This window comes from Saccopteryx bilineata, chromosome 6 (genome assembly GCF_036850765.1).
Source record: "Saccopteryx bilineata isolate mSacBil1 chromosome 6, mSacBil1_pri_phased_curated, whole genome shotgun sequence".
In the NCBI taxonomy this organism is placed as follows: Eukaryota; Metazoa; Chordata; class Mammalia; order Chiroptera; family Emballonuridae; genus Saccopteryx; species Saccopteryx bilineata.
In genome coordinates, this window is record NC_089495.1 from 180123777 (window position 1) to 180145057 (window position 21281).

General features: G+C 41.1%; 1 protein-coding gene across 2 annotated transcripts in view; it reads right to left on the bottom strand.

Annotated features, from left to right (window-relative positions):
• The window catches only part of PLCB1 (phospholipase C beta 1), a 688569-nt gene that overhangs the window by 64861 nt on the left and 602427 nt on the right, over window positions 1–21281 (bottom strand). The window contains exon 32 of one of the 2 annotated variants that reach the window (XM_066234442.1): window positions 11521–11638. The exons of the other annotated variant lie outside the window; for it this stretch is intronic. Coding sequence (XP_066090539.1) covers window positions 11540–11638 — 99 coding nt within the window. The 3' untranslated portion in view covers window positions 11521–11539. The remainder of the gene's footprint in view (window positions 1–11520; window positions 11639–21281) is intronic. 2 annotated transcript variants of the gene reach the window in all.

Below are 21281 nucleotides of genomic sequence, written 5' to 3' on the forward strand. Positions count from 1 at the left end.
CATCAGAGGAAAATACAACTCTGCCAACCATTAATAGTGAAATTTATTTTTTTCCTATTCTTCAGTGGCAATACCTTTTTTTAAAATTTTTTTTATTTTATTTTATTTATTCATTTTAGAGAGGAGAGAGAGGGGGAGAGAGAGGAGAGAGAGACAGGGGGGAGGAGCTGGAAGCAGCAACTCCCATATGTGCCTTGACCAGGCAAGCCCAGGGTTTTGAACCAGCAACCTCAGCATTTCCAGGTCGATGCTTTATCCACTGCGCCACCACAGGTCAGGCGGCAATACCTTTTTTTAAAAAAACTTTATTTATTTATTTTTAGTGAGAGGAGGGGAGGCAGAGAGAGACTCCTGCACGCACCCTGACTGGGTTCACCCGGCAAGCCCTCTAGGGGGTGATACTCTGCTCACCTGGGGCCCTTGCTCCACTGAAACTGGAGCCATTTTTAGAACCTGAGGTGGAGGCTATGGAGCCATCCTCAGTGTCTTAGGCCAACTTGCTTTAATCGAGTCATGGCTGTGGGAGGAGAGGAGAAGAGAGAGAGAGAGAAGCAAGAAGGGGAGGCGTGGAGAAGCAGATGATCACTTCTCCTGTGTGCCCTGACCGGAAATCGAACCCAGGACTTCCACATGCCAGGCTGATGCTCTACTACTGAGCCAACCAACCAGGGAAGTGGCAATCATTTTATATAGCAATTTCATGATAAACTAGACAGGGCCATACACAGGAAATACTCATTAATTCCATCTCACATGGATTTCCCCTTATTCCCTGTATCCCCCATTCCTCTTCCAGGTTTCGGCTCCCTGTCAAGTCTGCACTTCTGGAAGAGCCTGCTCATTGCCTCTGGCTCAGCCCACGTTTATCTGGCTCCCACTCCCACCTTTCCACTGACTTGTCAATGATACCAAGGGCATCAATGACCTTCCGGTCACTAGAGTCAAAGGATGCCTTTCTGAACCACTCAGTCACTCTGGACACTATGGGTCACTCCCATCCCCTCTGTATTAGTGAATTTTTTCCTTTAGGCTTCTCTGGTATTCCTGGTTTTCCTTCCAGGTTGAGCCTCTTCTATCTCTTTCAGGCGTTTTCTCCTCCATCAGACCTCCAATAATGAAGAAGTCTCCTGGTATCCTCCTCTTTTCCCTCTAGGTGCTGAGCATTTTATCCATCCTATGCTTTAATTCAATCTAGACTCATGATTTTCAAAATCTGGGGCATGTACGTTACACCTGAAGAAAGGGTAAAAGCTTCCAATGACTTAAGTTTTTTTATTTATAAAAATTTCTTCTATAATCACTCTCATAATGTCCTTATACAATGTAATGATAGTAAAAGGCATCATAGGCAGACATGATTTTAGTCAAAGGGAAGATGTAGTGTAGAGTCAATTGTAAATGAAAGATGTGGACAGGAGACTGTTCGTTATTTGTTGTGTAACCTCAGACAAGTCACTGTAACTTGCTGGGCTTCAGACTGCAGAAAGCACAGGTGTGACTTAATTGTACTCTTCATAAAAGGTTTAACGTGAATTCTGCCAGATGGTATTTTATTTTCAATGTCTGAGCACCTCCTTACATGTTTGGAAGTGGTATAAAAGGGCAAGATTGGAGAGAAATATTTCCTATAGCAAAGAGAAGATTATCTGGAAACTGTTGGCCTGACCCGTGGTGGAGCAGTGAATAAAGCGTTGACCTGGAATGCTGAGGTTGTTGGTTCGAAACCCTGGGCTTGCCTGGTCAAGACACATATAGGATTGATGCTTCCTGCTCCCCCCCTTCTCTCTCCCTCCTCTCTAGAAAATAAATAAATAAGTTAAAAAAAAAACCTGTTATTTACCCCAGAAGTTTTCTATTTTATTGTCACTTAAAACTTTTAGGAGAGAAAAAATAGCCTTGTTATATGAGCTGTGGATAGTATGAATAGTGAGAGGGGTATTATGTTACTGCTGAGGCCCTTTTCAGATTGGAATGCTGAGTGGATTGGAAAGACGTGGTCTATGCTAGGTTTGTATTTTATGAGAGTTTTCTGTTGCTCCCAGAATATTTTATATTCAGATCCTGAGAGTTCATACATTAATTAGCAAGGCAGCATTGCGGCTTTCTGGTAGAGCAAACATGTAATAAAAGGTTTTTAAAAGATAATAAATTATATTTCAACAGAAAATTTTCTTTTGTTTATAAAGGATAGGAGCTTTCCAACTCTGGCAAGCTACAATAGGAACTCTGCATGAATCCTGGAAAATCCCTATGCCATAAAACATTAAGGTTTATGCCAGCAGTGTGCTAATAAATACTTAATAGGTATCTCTCCGAGGGAAAAGAAAATAGAGCCTTACTGATAGCATCTGCTCATTGCCATGGTGTAAATACTCCACCTATGGCTGATTTCAGGCTACGAAAGTAAAGATCCGGCACAGAGTTAGGAAGAGGTGCACAGCAGCACTCCATTATAGTGACCATACACACAGAATAGTTGCAGATTACCTCAAGAGTCCAGACAATAATTTAATGTCTTAAATTATTAGCACATGGTGAGTTTTGGGTATTTGTTATCTTTGTTTTTAGTATAATTTGTTGAATTGAAGTTTATATCATTTACTTTTTAATAATGGCTCTATTTAACAACTGGGTCATAGAACACCTGAAAAATGGAAACAAATAGGTTCTTTTTTTTTTTTTTTTTTTTTTTTGTATTTTTTCTGAAGCTGGAAACGAGGAGGCAGTCAGACAAACTCCCGCATGCGCCCGACCAGGATCCACCTGGCACGCCCACCAGGGGACGATGCTCTGCCCATCGGGGCGTCGCTCTGTCACGACCAGAGCCACTCTAGCGCCTGGGGCAGAGGCCAAGGAGCCATCCCCAGTGCCTGGGCCATCTTTTGCTCCAATGGAGCCTCAGCTGCGGGAGGGGAAGAGAGAGACAGAGAGGAAGGAGAGGGGGAGGGGTGGAGAAGCAGATAGGCGCTTCTCCTGTGCGCCCTGGCCGGGAATCGAACCAGGGATTTCTGCACGCCAGGCTGACGCTCTACCATTGAGCCAACCGGCCAGGGCAACAAATAGGTTCTTGTGAGACAGTATGACCAGCTTCAGTTCACCATTGGTTTCTCCTCAAAGAATAAAGAAAAACTAGTATTAAAATTTGCTTAAGCAATATTTAAGTACATCTGAGTTTTGACAGGTGAACACTTTGCTTTAGGTATTTTTACATTTGCTAATTTTCTAAGAACTCTGTTTTCTATTAACAGGTAAATCAAAAGCAATAATTAAACTCATCATATATTAGATCAATAGATGATAATTTTCTGTAAATTTGTGTGAACCGAGATATATTAACCCCTTCTCTTGAGAATAAAAAATAAAAACAGAGAAAAAGATATTTGAGTATTGAACGACATGTTTTATGGACTGAATCATGTCGCCTCAAAATTCATATGTTCAAGCCCAACACATGTGACTGCAGTTGCAGGCGGGGACTTTCAGAAGGTAACTAACATTAAATGAGGTCATAGGGTGGGGCCCTAATCTGATAGAATTGATATCCTTATAAGGAGGGAAAGTGACACCAGAGATCTCTCTCTTTCTCTCTCTGCCAAGTGCAAGTCAAAGGCCATGAGAGGACATAGCGAGAAGGTACCACCTACCAGCCTAAGAGAGAGGCCTCACAGACACCTGCCCTACTGGCATCCCGATCTTGGACTTAAGCCTGCAGAACTGTGAGAAAATAATTCTCCATTATTTAGGCTACTCTGAGATATTCAGCTATGGCGGCCAAAGCAGAAAATACAGTATGTAAATAATGAAATTTCATGCAATTCCACAGCAGTAACATGATACTCGGACCGCAGGCTTCATCACAGTGTCCTGAGAAATTCCTTCCTGTCTGCTCCTCTGCTTGATAAACTCTACTTAACCCTATGGTTCAAGGGTTACCACCTTTGGGAAGCCCTCCTTGGTTTAACCAAGAATGTGTCGGCCCTTCTTCCCCTACAAACAGCTCTGTAATAATGATGATCAAAGTGTTTTGTTCCAACACAAATTCTTTGTAGAAAGAGAGATTACACATGAGAAATTAAGATCAGGCATACTCTCCACCTTTGCTGCCTATATATTAAGTTATTAGCCACATGTAGCTATATTACCCCTAAATTTAAATAAAATTAAGAATTCAATTCCTCAGTTGCATTAACCACATTAGTCACATTTCAAATACTTAATAACCACTTCTGGCTAGTGGCAGCAACACTGGACTCTCAGACACCAAACGTTTCCATGACTGCAGAAAGTTCTGTTGCACAGAGCCGCACTATACTGTAGGCGATTTGAGATGAGAAGAAGGTTGCGTGTTTTTGCGTAGTTTTATTTTCTAAGCACCTAGCCCAGTACCTGCTATGTATATAGTAAGCATTCAGTAAGTATCAGTTGAAATAATAAAAGAAAAATGTAACACTATTTGCCTAGTTGTAAGCTGCTTAAAGTGCTCAAGGTTCCTAGAGACCACAGAAGAAAACACATTATATAAGTTCATTCTTATTATTGACAAGTAAAAAAAAAACAAACTAAAAACAAGTGATTTTCAATTTTCCTGGGATGGGAACACCAATATCCATCATTAAAACACAATTATGGACTTTATCTCTCAGGTGTTAATATAGCAATCTATAGTTGTTAATTCGGAAGCATAATATTGATTCTAATTTATTTTTCTAGGTCATCTCTGCTCTGTTGTTCTATAAATGACCCTATGGACTCATTAAATCTTTCAACGTGATATTTATGCAACCCTATTTAATGAGTCCTCCAACACCCTGAATACTCTGGATCTCATACCTATTATTTCAGTGGCAAAATTCTGAGTTTAATTAATAGTATTCTTCATGGTCTCAAAGGAGATCATAAAAAGGTCACCCAGTCCTACACAACTCTCTGCTTGCAGACATCCTCCTTGTTGCTACACTTAAAGATCTTCAAGAGACACACAATGCCCTCTGGGGAGTAGTTCCAGAACCACCCCCTCTCCAAAGAAAACAAAATCTGCAGATGCTCAAGTTTTTTACAGAAAATGGCATTGTGTTTGCACATAATTTGTGCAATCTTCCCATATACTTTAAAACAGTGGGAGTCAACCTGGTCCATACCACCCACTAGTGGGCATTCCAGCTTTCATGGTGGGTGGTAACGGAGCAACCCAAAGTATATATAAATAAAAAGATAGATTTCACCATAGTAAGTTGTTTTATAAAGATTTATTCTGCCAAACTTAGCGAAAATCCGACATAAAGTACTTGGTAAGTAATTATTATTCTATGCTTTTGCTTGCTGTCACTCTGCTTTATAAATTTTATAAAGTAAAGTACTCCCTACTTTATAAATCACCATTACTGTGGAACTGGTGGGCGGTTAGAAAATTTTACTAACAACAGAGATACAAAAGTGGGCGGTAGGTATGAAAAGGTTGACTGCCCCTGCTTTAAAACATCTCTCAGTTACTTACAATACCTAATACAAGGTAAATGCTATGTAAATCAGTGGTCCCCAACCCCTGGGCCATGGACAGGTACCAGTCTGTGGGCCATTTGGTACCGATCCACAGAGAAAGAATAAATAACTTACATTATTTCCGTTTTATTTATATTTAAGTCTGGCCCTGACCTGTGGTGGCGCAGTGGGTAAAGCGTCAACCTGGAAATGCTGAGGTTGCCGGTTCGAAACCCTGGGCTTGCCTGGTCAAGGCACATATGGGAGTTGATGCTTCCTGCTCCTCCCCCCTTCTTTCTCTCTCTCTCTCTCTCTCTCTCTCTCTCTCTCTCTCTCCCCTCTCTATAATGAATAAATAAAAAATCTTTAAAAATAAATAAATAAAAAAATATATATATTTAAGTCTGAATGATGTTTTATTTTTTAAAAAATGACCAGATTCCCTCTGTTACATCCGTCTAAGACTCACTCTTGATGCTTGTCTCGGTCACGTGATACATTTATCCGTCCCACCCTAAAGGCTGGTCCGTGAAAATATTTTCTCTTTTGTGTGTGTGTGTGTGTATTTTTCTGAAGCTGGAAACAGGGAGAGACAGTCAGACAGACTCCCGCATGCGCCCGACTGGGATCCACCCGGCACGCCCACCAGGGGCGACACTCTGCCCACCAGGGGACGATGCTCTGCCCCTCCGGGGCGTCACTCTGCTGCGACCAGAGCCACTCTAGCGCCTGGGGCAGAGGCCAAGGAGCCATCCCCAGCGCCCGGGCCATCTTTGCTCCAATGGAGCCTTGGCTGCAGGAGGGGAAGAGAGAGACAGAGAGGAAGGAGGGGGTGGTGGTGGAGAAGCAAATGGGCGCTTCTCCTATGTGCCCTGGGGAATCGAACCCAGGCCCCCCCGCACGCCAGGCTGATGCTCTACCGCTGAGCCAACTGGCCAGGGCCTGAAAATATTTTCTGACATTAAACCGGTCCATGGCCCAAAAAAGGTTGGGGACCACTGATGTAAATAGTTGTTAGTGAATAATGACAAGAAAAGAGTCTGTACTTCTTCAGGACAGATGAATTGTCATAGCTTAAACTGCATAGTACACATCAGCAAGAACAAGAACTTGTTTTTTTCCCTAACATTTTCAATCAACACTTTGCTGAATCCTCAGATGCGGAATCAGCAGATACAAGGGGCCGACTCTATTTAGGTGTTTAGATATTCCTACTCCCAGAAATGTTTCTTACTAAATCTTTCATAATTTAGTCCAACGCAGATGCCCTCGCTCTGGCTCCAGAGCAAAAGGAGGACAGGTCATCTGTCGCATGCTCTGAAGAAGCCCCTTCCTGTGCTATGACTGAGATTTAATATAATCTGAAAGGGGATGTTTCTCTTCTGATACGTCCCTTTAGATTTCTTAGGAACCTCAGGGGTCAACATGGAGGCTGAATAAATAGTATTTGAATGAACAAACAAAGGTGTAAAAACAATTGCTTAACAACAACAAAACAGACCTGGTGCAAACCTCAATGTGTATGTACCCTAACTTCTTTCTCATGTAATTCAGCCCACACCTTCTCAAGCGGGAGAAGCAGGTTTTAGTAGACAAGGATGTAGTTCTAGGGCTGGCGGGAGAGAAGAAGTTAAGAGGAGAGTGAGGAGGGATGCGAGAGAGAAGATCTCAAGGAAAGCAAACCTATTTCGTCTCTCTCTTGAACTCAGCACTGACACATAAAAGCTGGATGGCATGTGAGCAGAGAATAAGGGAGGGAGGAGGAAAGTCAAGGTCGAAAGGAGGTGAAGGTGTCTGTCCTCTATCCTGATGCTTTAGAGCAGCCATGGACAGAGAAGGCTGTATCGAAACCCTTTAATCATGTGCGTGAAGGCTACACCAGATCCACAGTCTCCCTCTCTGCTTGGCACTGCATCCCACAGGGTGTGATGAACAAGGAGAAGAGCTGCCCCCGAGTCAGGGATAGGAGCTGCCTATTGCCAGTCACAGCATCCTGAAGGCAAGCACGGTTTTCACAGGGCTGGAAACTCTCTAACACCTAGGCCTGGGAGGTGTTCTTCTCTAAGACATTTGTTAAAAACAAGTGGTTTTGAGAAACTTAAATATCTTGCCTATGATGTTGAATTCTTCTTGCTATCGTGACCATTTGGGGGGCTAAATTCCCGGCAAGATTTGGTTGTGATATTGTGGAGGCTGGGTCTGCTGTCAGCATGTAAAACGGTGTTAGGTATATGGGACTGGAGTGTATTCCTCATCACCCCTCAGAGATTTGCTTCCTTCAGCAGAGAAGCTGGTGGACTCTCCATTTTACAGATGAGTATACTGAGGCACAGAGAGGGTACCCTGAGAGCTTGACTAGCCATGAAATGTGAGAAAGATATGTCACATCCCTGTCACCTAGATCATAACATCATGGCTTTAGATAGTCACTGAGAAAGTGGAAGGACACAATACACGGGGACTCAAGGTTTGGCACTGCTTGTCTGACCTTAGTACAGTTCATTAACCTTTTGCAGCTTTGTTTTCCTAACTGCATAACGGCAAGAATGAGATAATACACGTTGAAGATGTTTTGCAACATAGTAAGTGCTCAATAAATGCTGGTAGTTATTGTTTTTAGTATTTAAGTGTCAGGGAAATCATTTTTAAATGCATTCCTATGGACTTGAATTGTGCTTTATTGTTTTAAAGCACATAGAGACTGTGTTTTTGCTTCTTTTGTGCTCCCAATTGAAACTGGCATAGCCTAGAATATATAGTTGGCATAAATTTATAATTTCCAGTGCTATAGCATCAGTACTTTTATAAACTAGTCATTCTGTAGCTTTTTACAAAAGATTCATAATACACAAAAGGAGCAAACATCCTATTTCCCATTTGTTTTAAATCTTGCTCTACCATGATTTGTATTTATTAAAGAACAGAAGTTACCCAAGTTAAAAGTGTGACTAACCTGTTTAGTGTCCCCTATTAATCTTTAGCTGATAACAGGGAATATATTTATCATCAAGGAGGTTTGCATTCACAAATTAAAAATGAAAAATTTCAAGTATTTATCTGATGAGTATTCCTAATCTTATAGTAAAAGATCTTATAGTAAAAAAAAAAAATCATTTCTTCTGACAAATGTGTGATGCCTTTTAATTCCATCATTTTGTTTTCAGCTGCAGTCTACCAGTGTAGATTTCTAAGGTGAGGAAGAAATATTTAAGGGCATATTAAACTTGGTACAATAGTACCTTTCATATACTGCTATGAAAGAAGGACTTTCTGTTCTTTCTCAAAAAACAAAATAATGTTGTTTTCCTGTTTTCACAATGAGGCTTCTTTTTCCATGGAAAGTGCAAAACTGGTTTATTTTTTATTTTGCCTTTTATATGTGGAAAGCTAAAGGGACCAAACTAAGTGATTGAAGATTCTTTTTTTTTTAGTGTGTAGGTATTTTGGGAATATGTATTGCTTTTGAAAATAATAATTTTGGCTAAGCAGGAAGCTCAGTTGACATTCTGAAGGGAATACAGGTTGTGACACAGCATCACAAGCCGGATAGAAGACAAAAATGTAACACTGACATCCCTATTGCATTTGTTTTAAAAAACAAAATCCAGCTCGTGGGTTCTGAGCTCCACTGTCCTTTACCTCCTCGGAGAGACTTTCATATTCCACCTGTGATATTCAAGGTTTCACGGTAACTTTCAAAAACACCAAGGGAGTAACAAGTGCAGCAATAAACAAAAATCCAATCACGGGTATAATTGATGACTTAAGGCAGTGGTCCCCAACCCCCGGGCCACGGACCAGTACCGGTCCGTGGGCCATTTGGTACTGGTTTGCAAAGAAAGAATAAATAACTTACATTATTTCCGTTGTTTTTTTTTTTAATATTTAAGTCTGAATGATGTTTTATTTTTAAAAAATGACCAGATTCCCTCTGTTACATTCGTCTAAGACTCCCTCTCGACGCTTATCTTGGTCACGTGATACAGTTATCCGTCCCCCTAAAGGCCGGTCTGTGAAAATATTTTCTTACATTAAACTGGTCTGTGGCCCCAAAATGGTTGGGGACCACTGACTTAAGGGATAGGTTGAACCTTTATAGACAAATGAAGAAGACATTTTCAAGGTCTCCCTGATGCCTTCCTGAAGAAATCAGTACCACTCTCTTCTGCCCCAAATTCCGATGTGGGCTTGATCACAACATCACCACAGGAGCAAAGACCCACTGGGAGGACATGGACAGAATCCTGGCTATGGCTCTGCACTCAAAGGACATTACTAGTGTGACAGGCAGAAGTAGAAAATAAAAGATATTAAAGCGTCAGGCTTGTGATTAAGCCAAAAACTTACAGTACCATGAAGGTAGCTTAAAGCTTCTCCATCCAGCCAGGAGGTAGATATGTACTAGATCCTTGCTGGTCAAATATAGTCCATAGAACAGGGGTCCCCAAACTTTTTACACAGGGGGCCAGTTCACTGTCCCTCAGACCATTGGAGGGCCGGACTATAAAAAACCTGAACAAATCCCTATGCACACTGCACATATCTTATTTTAAAGTAAAAAACCAAAATGCGAACAAATACAATATTTAAAATAAATAACAAGTAAATTTAAATCAACAAACTGACCAGTATTTCAATGGGATCTATGGGCCTGCTTTTGGCTAATGAGATGGTCAATGTCCGGTTCCATATTTGTCACTGTTAGCCGTAACAAGTGATATGACGCGCTTCCAGAGCCGTGAAGCGTGCGTCCCGCGTCACCAGAAGTAGTACTGTACGTGAGTGATGCCACGCTTTGCGGTGCTGCCACACACAGTGCTCCTCTCACTGACCACCATTGAAAGAGGTGCCCCTTCCGGAAGTGTGGCAGGGGCCAGATAAATGGCCTCAGGGGGCCGCATGTAGCCCGCGGGCCTTAGTTTGGGGACCCCTGCCATAGAATGTGGCGGTGAGGGCATCCCCTGGGACCCAGTTAGAAATGCAAGTCTCAGGGCCCAACCAGACTCCTGAATCAGAACCTATATTTTCATTGGCTCTCCAGGTAATCCATACAGTCATCACCCATTGTTTATGGCAATTAATATAGAGAAAGAGGAAGAACTCACACCTCTTAGTAAAATTGTTGTTTCCACTGATTTTTTGACGTGTTTCTAACTACTCCTTCATAGATCAACAAGTGCTCGAAGACACAAACATTGTAAGCTTCACTGTAAAACTCTATTTCAATACATCAGAACAGAAGTTTGCTGCTGCCTTTATAATCATAGTAATGCCTCTTTTCTCCCTGAAATGCATGCCCATTAGGATGGCTTTGGTCAATTCTTATTAGCAGAAGGATTACAATAGATTTCATGATGCATCCATCTCCTCTAGCAAGTTAAAAGTCCTCTCAAGTTCAAGCTTCATTTTGCTCCAACCAGCAGCCATTGACACAGGCATCCCTCCCTATTAGTGAGGTATTTTTAAGGGCTCATTGATTGCAGAGAATCAGGAAATCCTGAGATATCGTCTTAACTCAAAATACCATGTGGGAATATAATGACTTGCTTGATTTTTGAAAGGGGGGTGTCGTAAATTGAGTGGTGTCAGTCCAGAGGCTCCCTGAAAGCTAATTTAATCTAATTGGATTGTAAAATTTATATAAGATTGTGGGAAACCAGTGCTGTGAGAAGTAGGAACTTAAAAAAAAATGTTTCCAAAGTGGAAATAATAGTGTGAGTGTAAGAGAAAAAGAGCAAGGTGAAAAGGGGAGCCAATTTTGCAAATTGAGACACAAAAAGACGACAGAGGAATAAGACAATATGTGAGAATGGAACTGATGTCAGAAAGAGAGAGAACAGTGATGAAGAAATAAATACCAGAGGTAGGCAGGTAAAGATGTGGAGTGCGTTGTGGGTGTGGCTAGGGCCCAGAGCAGGAAAAAAACAATGGGAATGCAGAGAAAGGGATAGTGAAGAACGAAGGAGGAAGTCCATGATGCCTAAAACCAGATGGCCATGTGCCACCCTTCTCTCAAAAGCAAGCCCTCCCATCCAGTCCTACCTGGCCGGAAGGACGGTGGTCACCACTTGAGAGCTTGAGGGTTGGGGGGAGTAAAGTTGGGGGAAACAGAGGGATCCTCATGGCAAGTTTCCGACAAGAATGAGGAGGAACCGTCCCCCTGTGTGGAAAAAAAGGGAGGCTGTCATTTTGGTGGCATTGAAATTGATTTCTAAGTCATTTGATGTTTCAAGCTATTTGTCTGGGAGATTTCTTGGAGTGCCTTCTAGATTTAAAACTTCCAATTTCTTTATCTTGTCCAACACTTCCTCTACCACAAGTGCATTGGAATTGGCAATTGAATTCTCCTTGGCCCTTCCCTACCCTCTGTCGGGATTAGATGTTAAAGATGATCACAGCTACTACTTTTGAGAATTTCTCCATAAAATTCCACTACTGTCAAGAAACCTGAGAAAAGACTATGAATTACTGACAGCAGTTGAATAATGCAACCCAATGAATCTGGGCTTAATGGCTGTATTTTTTCCTCTCAAAGAGAGAGAACTATTTTTTTTTAAATACACAAAGTTAATTTTGTGAGCCCTCTACAAATGTCTTTCATTCAAAAACTATGCTTTAAGCACCCACTATGCGCCAGGCATTGTTCTTGGGTGCCTAGAAGTCAAGAGCATCACTGGGCAAAATAGTCAAAGCCCTGCCTTCACGGAGATTACATTCTAATGGGGAGGGACCAACTGTGAGTGACACAGTTAAGAAAGAAGTAGATGACCTAACAAGGGAAGGTAATAAATGCTATGAAAAACAAAAATTAGAACAGAATAAAAAGGAAAGGAGATGCCAGAAATGGGAGAGTGGTGGGAGGGGGGGTGCAAGTTTATGTAAAATGATTGAAAGCCTCTTTGAGAAGTTGAATTTGAGCAAAGTCCTGAGAGGCAGGCAGGAGGGAGTTGCCCAAGCAGACACTTAGGAGATGAATATTCTGGGCAGAGATAACAGTCCATGTAACAGCCCAAGGAGGGAGGGGCCTGGCTTACTGGGGCAAAGCGAGGAGCCCAGGATGGCCAGAGAACAGAGTAGGTTGAGAAGAAACGAAGACAGGATGCAGCAAAGAGGGATCAAATTATGTTGGACCTGTATACTTTTATTCTGAGGGAGATGGGAGGCCTGGAAGGATCTTTTAATTTTTAATTTTTATTTTTTTTTTTGTATTTTTCTGAAGCTGGAAATGGGGAGAGACAGTCAGACAGACTCCCGCATGCGCCCGACCGGGATCCACCCGGCACGCCCACCAGGGGCGATGCTCTACTCACCCGGGGGCGATGCTCTGCCCTTCCGGGGTGTCGCTCTGCGGTGACCAGAGCCATTCTAGCGCCTGGGGCAGAGGCCAAGGAGCCATCCCCAGCGCCGGGGCCATCTTTGCTCCAATGGAGCCTTGGCTGCGGGAGGGGAAGAGAGAGACAGAGAGGAAGGAGGGGGGAGGGGGAGAAGCAAATGGGTGCTTCTCCTATGTGCCCTGGCCAGGAATTGAACCCGGGTCCCCCGCACGCCAGGCCGATGCTCTACCACTGAGCCAACCGGCCAGGGCCTGGAAGGATCTTGAACAGAAAGGATTGAGCTGATTTACAATCTAAAAGGCTGACTCAGGCTGCAGTGTTGGGACTAGATTGTGAGTGGGGACACGTGGAGGCAGGAACACCAGTTAAGAGGCTATTTAGAAATCCAGGTGATGGATGGCAGTAGCTTGGCTAGGGTGGGTGTGCTGCAAATTGGCACACTGACACTTATAAAGATGTTTTAACAGATTTATAATAATTTGCAAGTCTTGGGTTTGTTGGTTTCATCTAAAAGAAAGACCCAATAATAAGCTTAAGAATTGTGACAGCTCATTGTCTATTTCTCAAAACCTAATAATTGCTTTTTTTTAAAAAAAGTGTAAGATTCAAAGATAAGTGAAAGGTAGAAAAACTGAAGCTAAAACATAATATACTTCCTATTCTTTGTATGTCACCACAAACATGTGCTACCCTTGTAGATGTAAATTTGCATAAACTCGAATAATTAGCTAGGGAAAACCCATTGCAAGGTCTACATGATTAAACACAGTCAAGCTCATCTCCTGTGTATATAAACGTGTGTGTGCATGTGTGTATGATTATCACAGAAACCGTTAGACACATAATGAACTGTATATTCTTCTATCACAGATCTTGATAAGACCCTTTGAAATATGAAAATACTATTTGAGCCTTGGTTTCAGCTACAAATTCAAAGGCCTCTTTGTTAAATTCAAAGACTCTTCTCAGCCAATGATTATAATAAACACAGAACACTTGTATCAATTGATTTTTGTTGACAGAAAGTGGATAAGGAGGATTCCAAGTGGTAGATTTGCTATATTAATTTGGTCTTAGGCAAAATCCATGAAAAATAGAGAATGGGACTCTTGCTCTTAGAAACATTTTTCCTATTTGGAACTGAAACTTTCCTCACTTTTTCCATCCAGTGGTCCTGCATGTGCCCTTTTACAACAGCCTCTTCTCTGGTGTCCACACACTCTTCATCAGATATTTCAAAGCATCTAATATATTTCCTCTTTGGCAAGTCTATAGGTAACTATTTCTTTTCTTTTCTTTTTGTATTTTTCTGAAGCTGGAAACAGGGAGACAGTCAGACTCCCGCATGCACCCAACTGGGATCCACCCGGCACGCCCACCAGGGGCGACGCTCTGCCCACCAGGGGGCGATGCTCTGCCCCTCCGGGGCGTCACTCTGCTGCTACCAGAGCCACTCTAGCGCCTGGGGCAGAGGCCAAGGAGCCATCCCCAGCACCTGGGCCATCTTTGCTCCAATGGAGCCTTGGCTGCGGGAGGGGAAGAGAGAGACAGAGAGGAAGGAGGGGGGGGGGTGGAGAAGCAAATGGGCGCTTCTCCTATGTGCCCTGGCCGGGAATCGAACCTGGGTCCCCTGCACGCCAGGCCAATGCTCTACCGCTGAGCCAACCGGCCAGGGCCTATAGGTAACTATTTCTCTCAAGTTGAGTTTGTCCATCCTTTCCTCTAAAATGTTGAAGGCCGTATAAAATCAGGTAGTGGTGTCCTTAGGTCAATTACATTTTTAAACTCTCTGCTTTATAAAAAGTGTTTAGGAAATGCGTGTTGGGCTGTTTTCATTATCCTCATCATATCACAAAGCAGGGTTTTGAAACAAACTAGAGATGCGTTGGGAACAAAACATCTAATTAGTTTTGGCAAAATTTATATTAATCGCACATAATGACAGGCCCACAGAGTAAAAGTGGAAGTGAGCCCAAAAGCTTTTTGAGGCCATGCACAGTTGTGTGTACTTGTTTGTTTTTGGTATGTGGGCAGATGAAAGTCGATGGGATGAGAGCCCATCTCAGTTTATTCCTGATGTGAACCTCAGTCCTTCTGGGAAAGACCCTCAGTTCCACCAACACACACACTTGGCAACAGGTAGGGAGTATTCTCTTTGGAAACCCTCCCCTCCTTCCAATATATCCATCACCACACTCCCACATTTTCTCACCCATAGGAAGAAAAATAAAGACAAAGGAAGGGAAAGAATTTTAATGGTACAGAAAAAAAGGAGAAGGAATCAATGGCATCCACAGGAATCCCTGTTCCAATTTTGTTTAAATCTCACACTTACTTGACTTGCAGGTGCCAGAGACAATAGAAACCTATGAATCAGCCTGGGTAATGCCAAGTAGGCCTAAGGGGCAGCCACTTCTCAGCTTTAGAGATCTGTTTCATGTTGGCATAATATAATCATATAATCCAATTTTTGAATCAAATTGCATTTTCAAAAAATTTTATTTATTGACTTGTAGAGAAAAAGGAAGGAAGAGAGAAAGACATTGGTTTTTTTTGTTTTGTTCCACTTAGTTATGCATTCATTGGTTGATTCTTGTGTGTGCCCTGAAAAGGGGCTGAATCTGCAACCATGGTGTATCAGGATGATGTATCAGGATGATGCATTATCCAACGGAGCTACCTGGCCAAGGCCAATTACATTTCTTTAAAGAAGAACACTTCCAACTTTTAAATAATAGTGTCATTGTTTTGAATGTGCTAACTCGGCTAAGCTGAACTACATTTCCTAGAGTGTCCTGTTCTGTATGTTTCTGTTAGAGTGGGTTATAAGGCAGACTCTCAAGAGTTGGAATGCTGAAGAGGGGCTCACAGCCATTGTGTAATGCACACAGTTATTGCTGATCTGTTGACTTGTCTTGATGGCATGAAGCAGCAACTGGACCTGTAATCATTTCCCTGCCCCTTGAGTATTAAGTTGCTCTGACTCTTGGACCAGGCACGCACGTGTGCGTATGTGTGCACATGCACATGTGTGTGTGTGCATGTGCACGCGTATGCATGTGTGTTCAGCTCTGTGACAAAAAGTCTGAGCTTTTACAGATTATTCTAGTCGCTAAGCCTACTCATGATCTTTCTTTCCAGACTGCCTGCATGCACGCTGGGGTCTGCCTTAGACAGGGAGACAGTCTTGTGGAGACTGCACAGCTAGTCCCCACAATTACATGAGCCAATTCCCAGTAACACAGACAGTTTCTTACTGGTTATACTTCTCTAGTGGAACCTGAATAAAACAAATGTTAACTAATTCAAACATTTTAGAAACAGTATGTAAAAATTTTCTATTTCTTGTAATGACTGGCTAGGTTATTTGAACCATCTTTTCCACTGAAAACAATTGCTAAAAAAAAAAAAAATTAAGGCCGGATTTGATGGTAAATAACCTTATTTTTTAAATGTTATTTATTTATTTATTTATTTATTTATTTATATTTGTCTGAAGTGAGAAGCAGGGAGACAGAGAGACAGACTCCCACATGTGCCCAACCAGGATCCACCAGCATGCCCACTAGAGGGCAATGCTTTGCCCACCTGGGGCATTGCTCCATTGCAACAAGAGCCATTCTAGTGCCTGAGGCAGAGGCCATGGAGCTGTCCTCAGCACCCAAGCCAACTTTGTTCCAATGGAGCCTTGGTTGTGGGAGGGGAAAAGAGAGAAAGAGAGAAAGAGAAAAAGGAGAGAGGGAAGGGTGGAGAAGTAGATAAGCACTTATCCTGTTTGTCCTGACCAGAAATTGAACCCAAGACTTCCACACACCAAGCCAATACTCTACTGCTGAGCTAGCTGGCCAGGGCCTAAACTGTCTTCTTTAAAGAACCTAAGAATCACAAAAATTTAGAGTCTAATCAGGCCCAAACTGCAGGGACATCAAACCTAGACAGGTAATAAACAAGAAAGCTGCTTTTCTTCTGAGCAGCTTTAGCTAATCCTGGAAATTTTGAATTCACTTTTGACAGCCTAGTAGTGTGAGCCCAAACTCAAAGGCCACAGCATACTCAGAGTAAGGAATCTCAGAGGAAACATTCTCTACAATAAGACTAGCATACAAACTGTAGATTTAAAAATAAACCAAATAAAACTTCTGGAAGTAAAATAAAATCAAAAGCCAAAATTTAAAAAACTCAGTGGATGAGGTGAATGGCAGTGCAAACCAAATGTTAATGAATTAGAAAGGGGGTGAGAAAAAAAAATTGTCCAAAGGGTAGCACCGAGAGATAAAAAGATAGAAAATATGGAAAACAGGTAAAAAACAGAGAAGATGGAGTAAGAATGTCATTTCAAACATAATGTGATAAAAAGTATATTGGAAAATGTACTGGAAGCCATTTTGCTGACATAATAGCTGAGAGTATTTTCTGAACTAATGAAAGTTAGCCATGCAGTCACCTCAAACACATATTTAAATACATTATAGCAGTGGTTCTCAACCTTTCTAATGCCGTGACCCCGCAATACAGTTCCTCATGTTGCAGTGACCCCAAACCAAAAAATAATTTTGGTGGCTACTTCATAACTGTAATTTTGCTACAGTTATGATTCGGAATGTAAATACTTGATATGCATTATGTATTTTTCGATGGCTTTAGGTGACCCCACCGGGGTCGCGACCCACAGGTTGAGAACCACTGCATTATAGGAAAACAATATAAAATATAAGAAAAAAATTCTAACTGCAGGCAACGAGGGCAAAATAGGTTATCATTAAAAAACTACATTAAGATTAACAATTAACTTCTCAACAATAACAGAAGTCAGAGGACAGTGGAATGTTATCTCCTATAATGAAAAAAAAAACACTAAATTTTTTATACCCAGTGAAAGTATCATTCCAGGATGAAGGTAAAATAAAGACATTTTCAGACAAAAATAAAAATAAAAACTCTAAAGAGTTTGCCACCAGTAGATAATATAAAAAAGAACTCATAAAAATTCAGAAAATAAGGAGTCCAAATGAACAGTCTGAGACACAAGAAGGAATGTGCACCAAAGAAACTTCTCAGAATGTATAAATCTAAATGAACACTGACCATATAGCATATAAAAATAATGTCTTATGGTTTTAGCAAACTATAGAATGAAAACAAATTTCAAAAATAAGAGAAGAAAAATAGAACTAAAACACTTCTAATGTTCTAGTATCGCCCAGAAGGAGAATAAGCATGTCTAAGTTTTACCTTTATTATTCACATTGATAAAAATGAAAAAAAAAAATTCTTACACAGAGAAAACCAAAACAAACCACAGGATGGGTCAACAAAGACTTGGCAACGAGCAAAATGTAATCAATAGGCAACCAATTTCTACTTTGTGGTCTGGCTTCTATGAGAAGTTCCAGTGGGTGCTGTCAGGGAGAATCCACACTTCCCCTTCTAATGGCAAAGGATTAGAGGAGGCACAAATAAAACATAAGAAATAAGCTTTTACTTTAAAGGCTTAAGTTATTCTCTTTTTCCCTGAACCCTGGGAAGGCCAGGATTGAAATCCTGCATTTAAGGTTCTGTCTCAGGGCAGAGGTAGGTCTGTAAGATTAACCTCGCCAAGGCCCAGAGAGATTAGTCATTACCCTGTTACAAAGATGGCAGAGGGAAAAGGAGGAAATTCAGGCTCTAGTTTCCCCTGGTGGAGGCAAGAAAAAGAGCCAACAGGATGAAATGTTCTTTGACTATAAATTAAAATGACCTAAAGCTTCCTGGGGTTCTCTTTTGCTGATGAGCTAAATTAAAACAGATAACCTGAGTTCTAAGAAGCATCAAAGACAAATGAAGTGTCAGAGACAGAGTAAATTGCATATTTATCGACTGTTTCATGAGGTTATGCAGACGGTTCATTAAAAAGTTGCCTCAACAGATGATTCTTTTTATAATGAGGGCCTGGAGCTGCTAAGTGATCAATATATGTTGAAATATTCAGAGCAGACTCAGGGCAACTCCTGATTAACGATGTTTCACCAGGTTAAAATGAATCTCTTTGAAGTGTTCAGGGAAAAGGCAGAATGTCCTTTTCAAAATGAATCAATTCAGAGTCTAACACAACCACAAAAAGTGTGGCTTCCTTCCACCCGCAGCTGGGTTCTTGAGTTATTTCTAACACCTTTCATATACATAAACCCTGACTTTGGCAAACCCAGATATGGAAATCCCCAGGAAAGCCATTATGTCATTGAGTTGAAAGACTGCATCCATCTTAAGAACTCTGCTGCTATAGATTTCATAGAAGACATGCTTTGAACCAAACTGGGAACATCATATATTCACTACTAAGAAATATTTCACTACTAGGAAACATGCAGCTCAATCTTTCCATAATTCAAAACCCTACTAAAAAGAAGCTGGATATTATCTTTTAAAAAGAATTTGTAACTTAATAAATTTCAGTGGGACTCATGGACAGGAAGGCATAATATAATTTTATGTCAAACGAGGGCCAAAATATACTACTCACAAAAATTAGGGCATATGTTATCGCATTATATTAAGCAATAAAATATCCCCTAATTTTCATGAGCAGTATATTTCTCTATTATATAACTTCCCTCCTAGGGATCATCTACTTCCGTTTGCCCCAATGCCTTCAAAGCTTACATACAAAAGAAACAGATTCACAGAATCTCTTCTTTCATGGGAAATAAAACGGGCTGTATATATGAAAAAGTGCCGGTATATATCACAGAGTGAGACCTTCTAAAATAAACTTTCATAATGTGGCTGGCCAACTTTGGTCTCCTACCAAATATGGACCAACAGGACATAAGTTCTTGATCCACACGGAAGTGAAAGGATTTTGATTGAGGCACACTGTCTTGTGACTGTTCTGTTGCAGGACGTTAAAAAAATGTTGGGAACTTGAGTTGATCCTTCCAGATCATAAGTGCATGGTCGATGGAAAGGTTAGAAAGTTACACTTTAAATTAATCTTCAGATCTATCTTGCTCTACATCTAGCCAAAACTCCTTGACACATTAGAACTGTTATTTTTTTCAGTGCCAGTTCTTCAAATTTCTCATGTTAAAATTTTTTAAGACTTGTTTTGGTTTTTTTTTGTTTGTTTTTTACTTTAATGGAATGGCTTGGTTACCAAAGGCTTGGGATCTTATACAGATTGTGATTGGGATTCATAACAGCTCAAAATAGTAAGAGAAATTAAAAATGTAAAGAGAGCTTTCTTCCCTGTAAGGTGTAGGTTAGGGACATAGAACACATTATCACAAGAGTTAAGTAAGTAGATGAAGAGGTAGTAAATGATAATAGTTGACAACGTGGTGAAAGAAATTGACAAAGGAGAAGAAATATAATGCCATATAGTGTATATTTTTGCTGTAAGCCAAACATTAGCCATTATTGGCTTCTTTTTAGAAAACTGCTTATCCCCCCTGTAAAATATGTGGAAAAACTCTATTCCCCTCAATAACTTTAGACAAAATTTCTCATGCTTTCCTCTTCATAGGAAGGTTGGAACTATCTTTAATATGACCTTCTATAGCAGTGGTCCCCAACCTTTTTTGCCCACGGACTGGTTTAATGTCAGAAAATATTTTCACGGACCGGCCTTTAGGGTGGGACGGATAAATGTATCATATGACCGAGACAAGCGTCAAGAGTGAGTCTTAGACGGATGTAACAGAGGGAATCTGGTCATTTTTTAAAAATAAAACAATGTTCAGACTTAAATATAAATAAAATGGAAATAATGTAAGTTATTTATTCTTTCTCTGCGGACCGGTACCAAATGGCCCATGGACCAGTACCGGTCCATGGCCCAGGAGTTGGGGACCACTGTTCTATAGTGTCAACTCAGTTTCCTTTCCCAGCATCAGTGATGGAAGAATTTATAAATTTCTAGATGTCATTAAAATCACACAGCCTGTATAACTTTCTGACTGAAAGGAAGTGACTCGATTATAATACTGTTGGTAAGGTTCATTTTCTTGAGTTGCTCCTCTTTCTATTATGTTTCTGCTTTTGTTGATTTCCCTCATATCTGTGTCAAGCTTCAAAGGCCACCCCAATACTGAATGGGATTATTTCCCAGCCAGTGCTGCTCTATTTCCAGTCCATACCCAACAACAGTGGGAGTGTGGATGACTGCTATGCTGGCCTGGTCATTCCTTTGACCCCATTTTCTGCCTGTGCTTAAAGTTTTCTCCTCATGACCTTCATGTAATCACATTGTTTTACTCCTGGACTCATTCTTGCTCCTTCTTGTCAGGTCGTTTCCCTTGATTAGCTATTGTGTCTTACAATATCAACAGTCACCATTATCATTTTATTATCAAAGTCATGGTTCCGAAGCACAGCATTTTTAAGCCCTGAAGCACATCTCTCAATAAATGCTTTAGTTTGACATGGAACCAACCATCTTCAAGGGCAACCTCTAAGTCCAGAGAAATCATATTGGTTGCTATTTATAGTAAA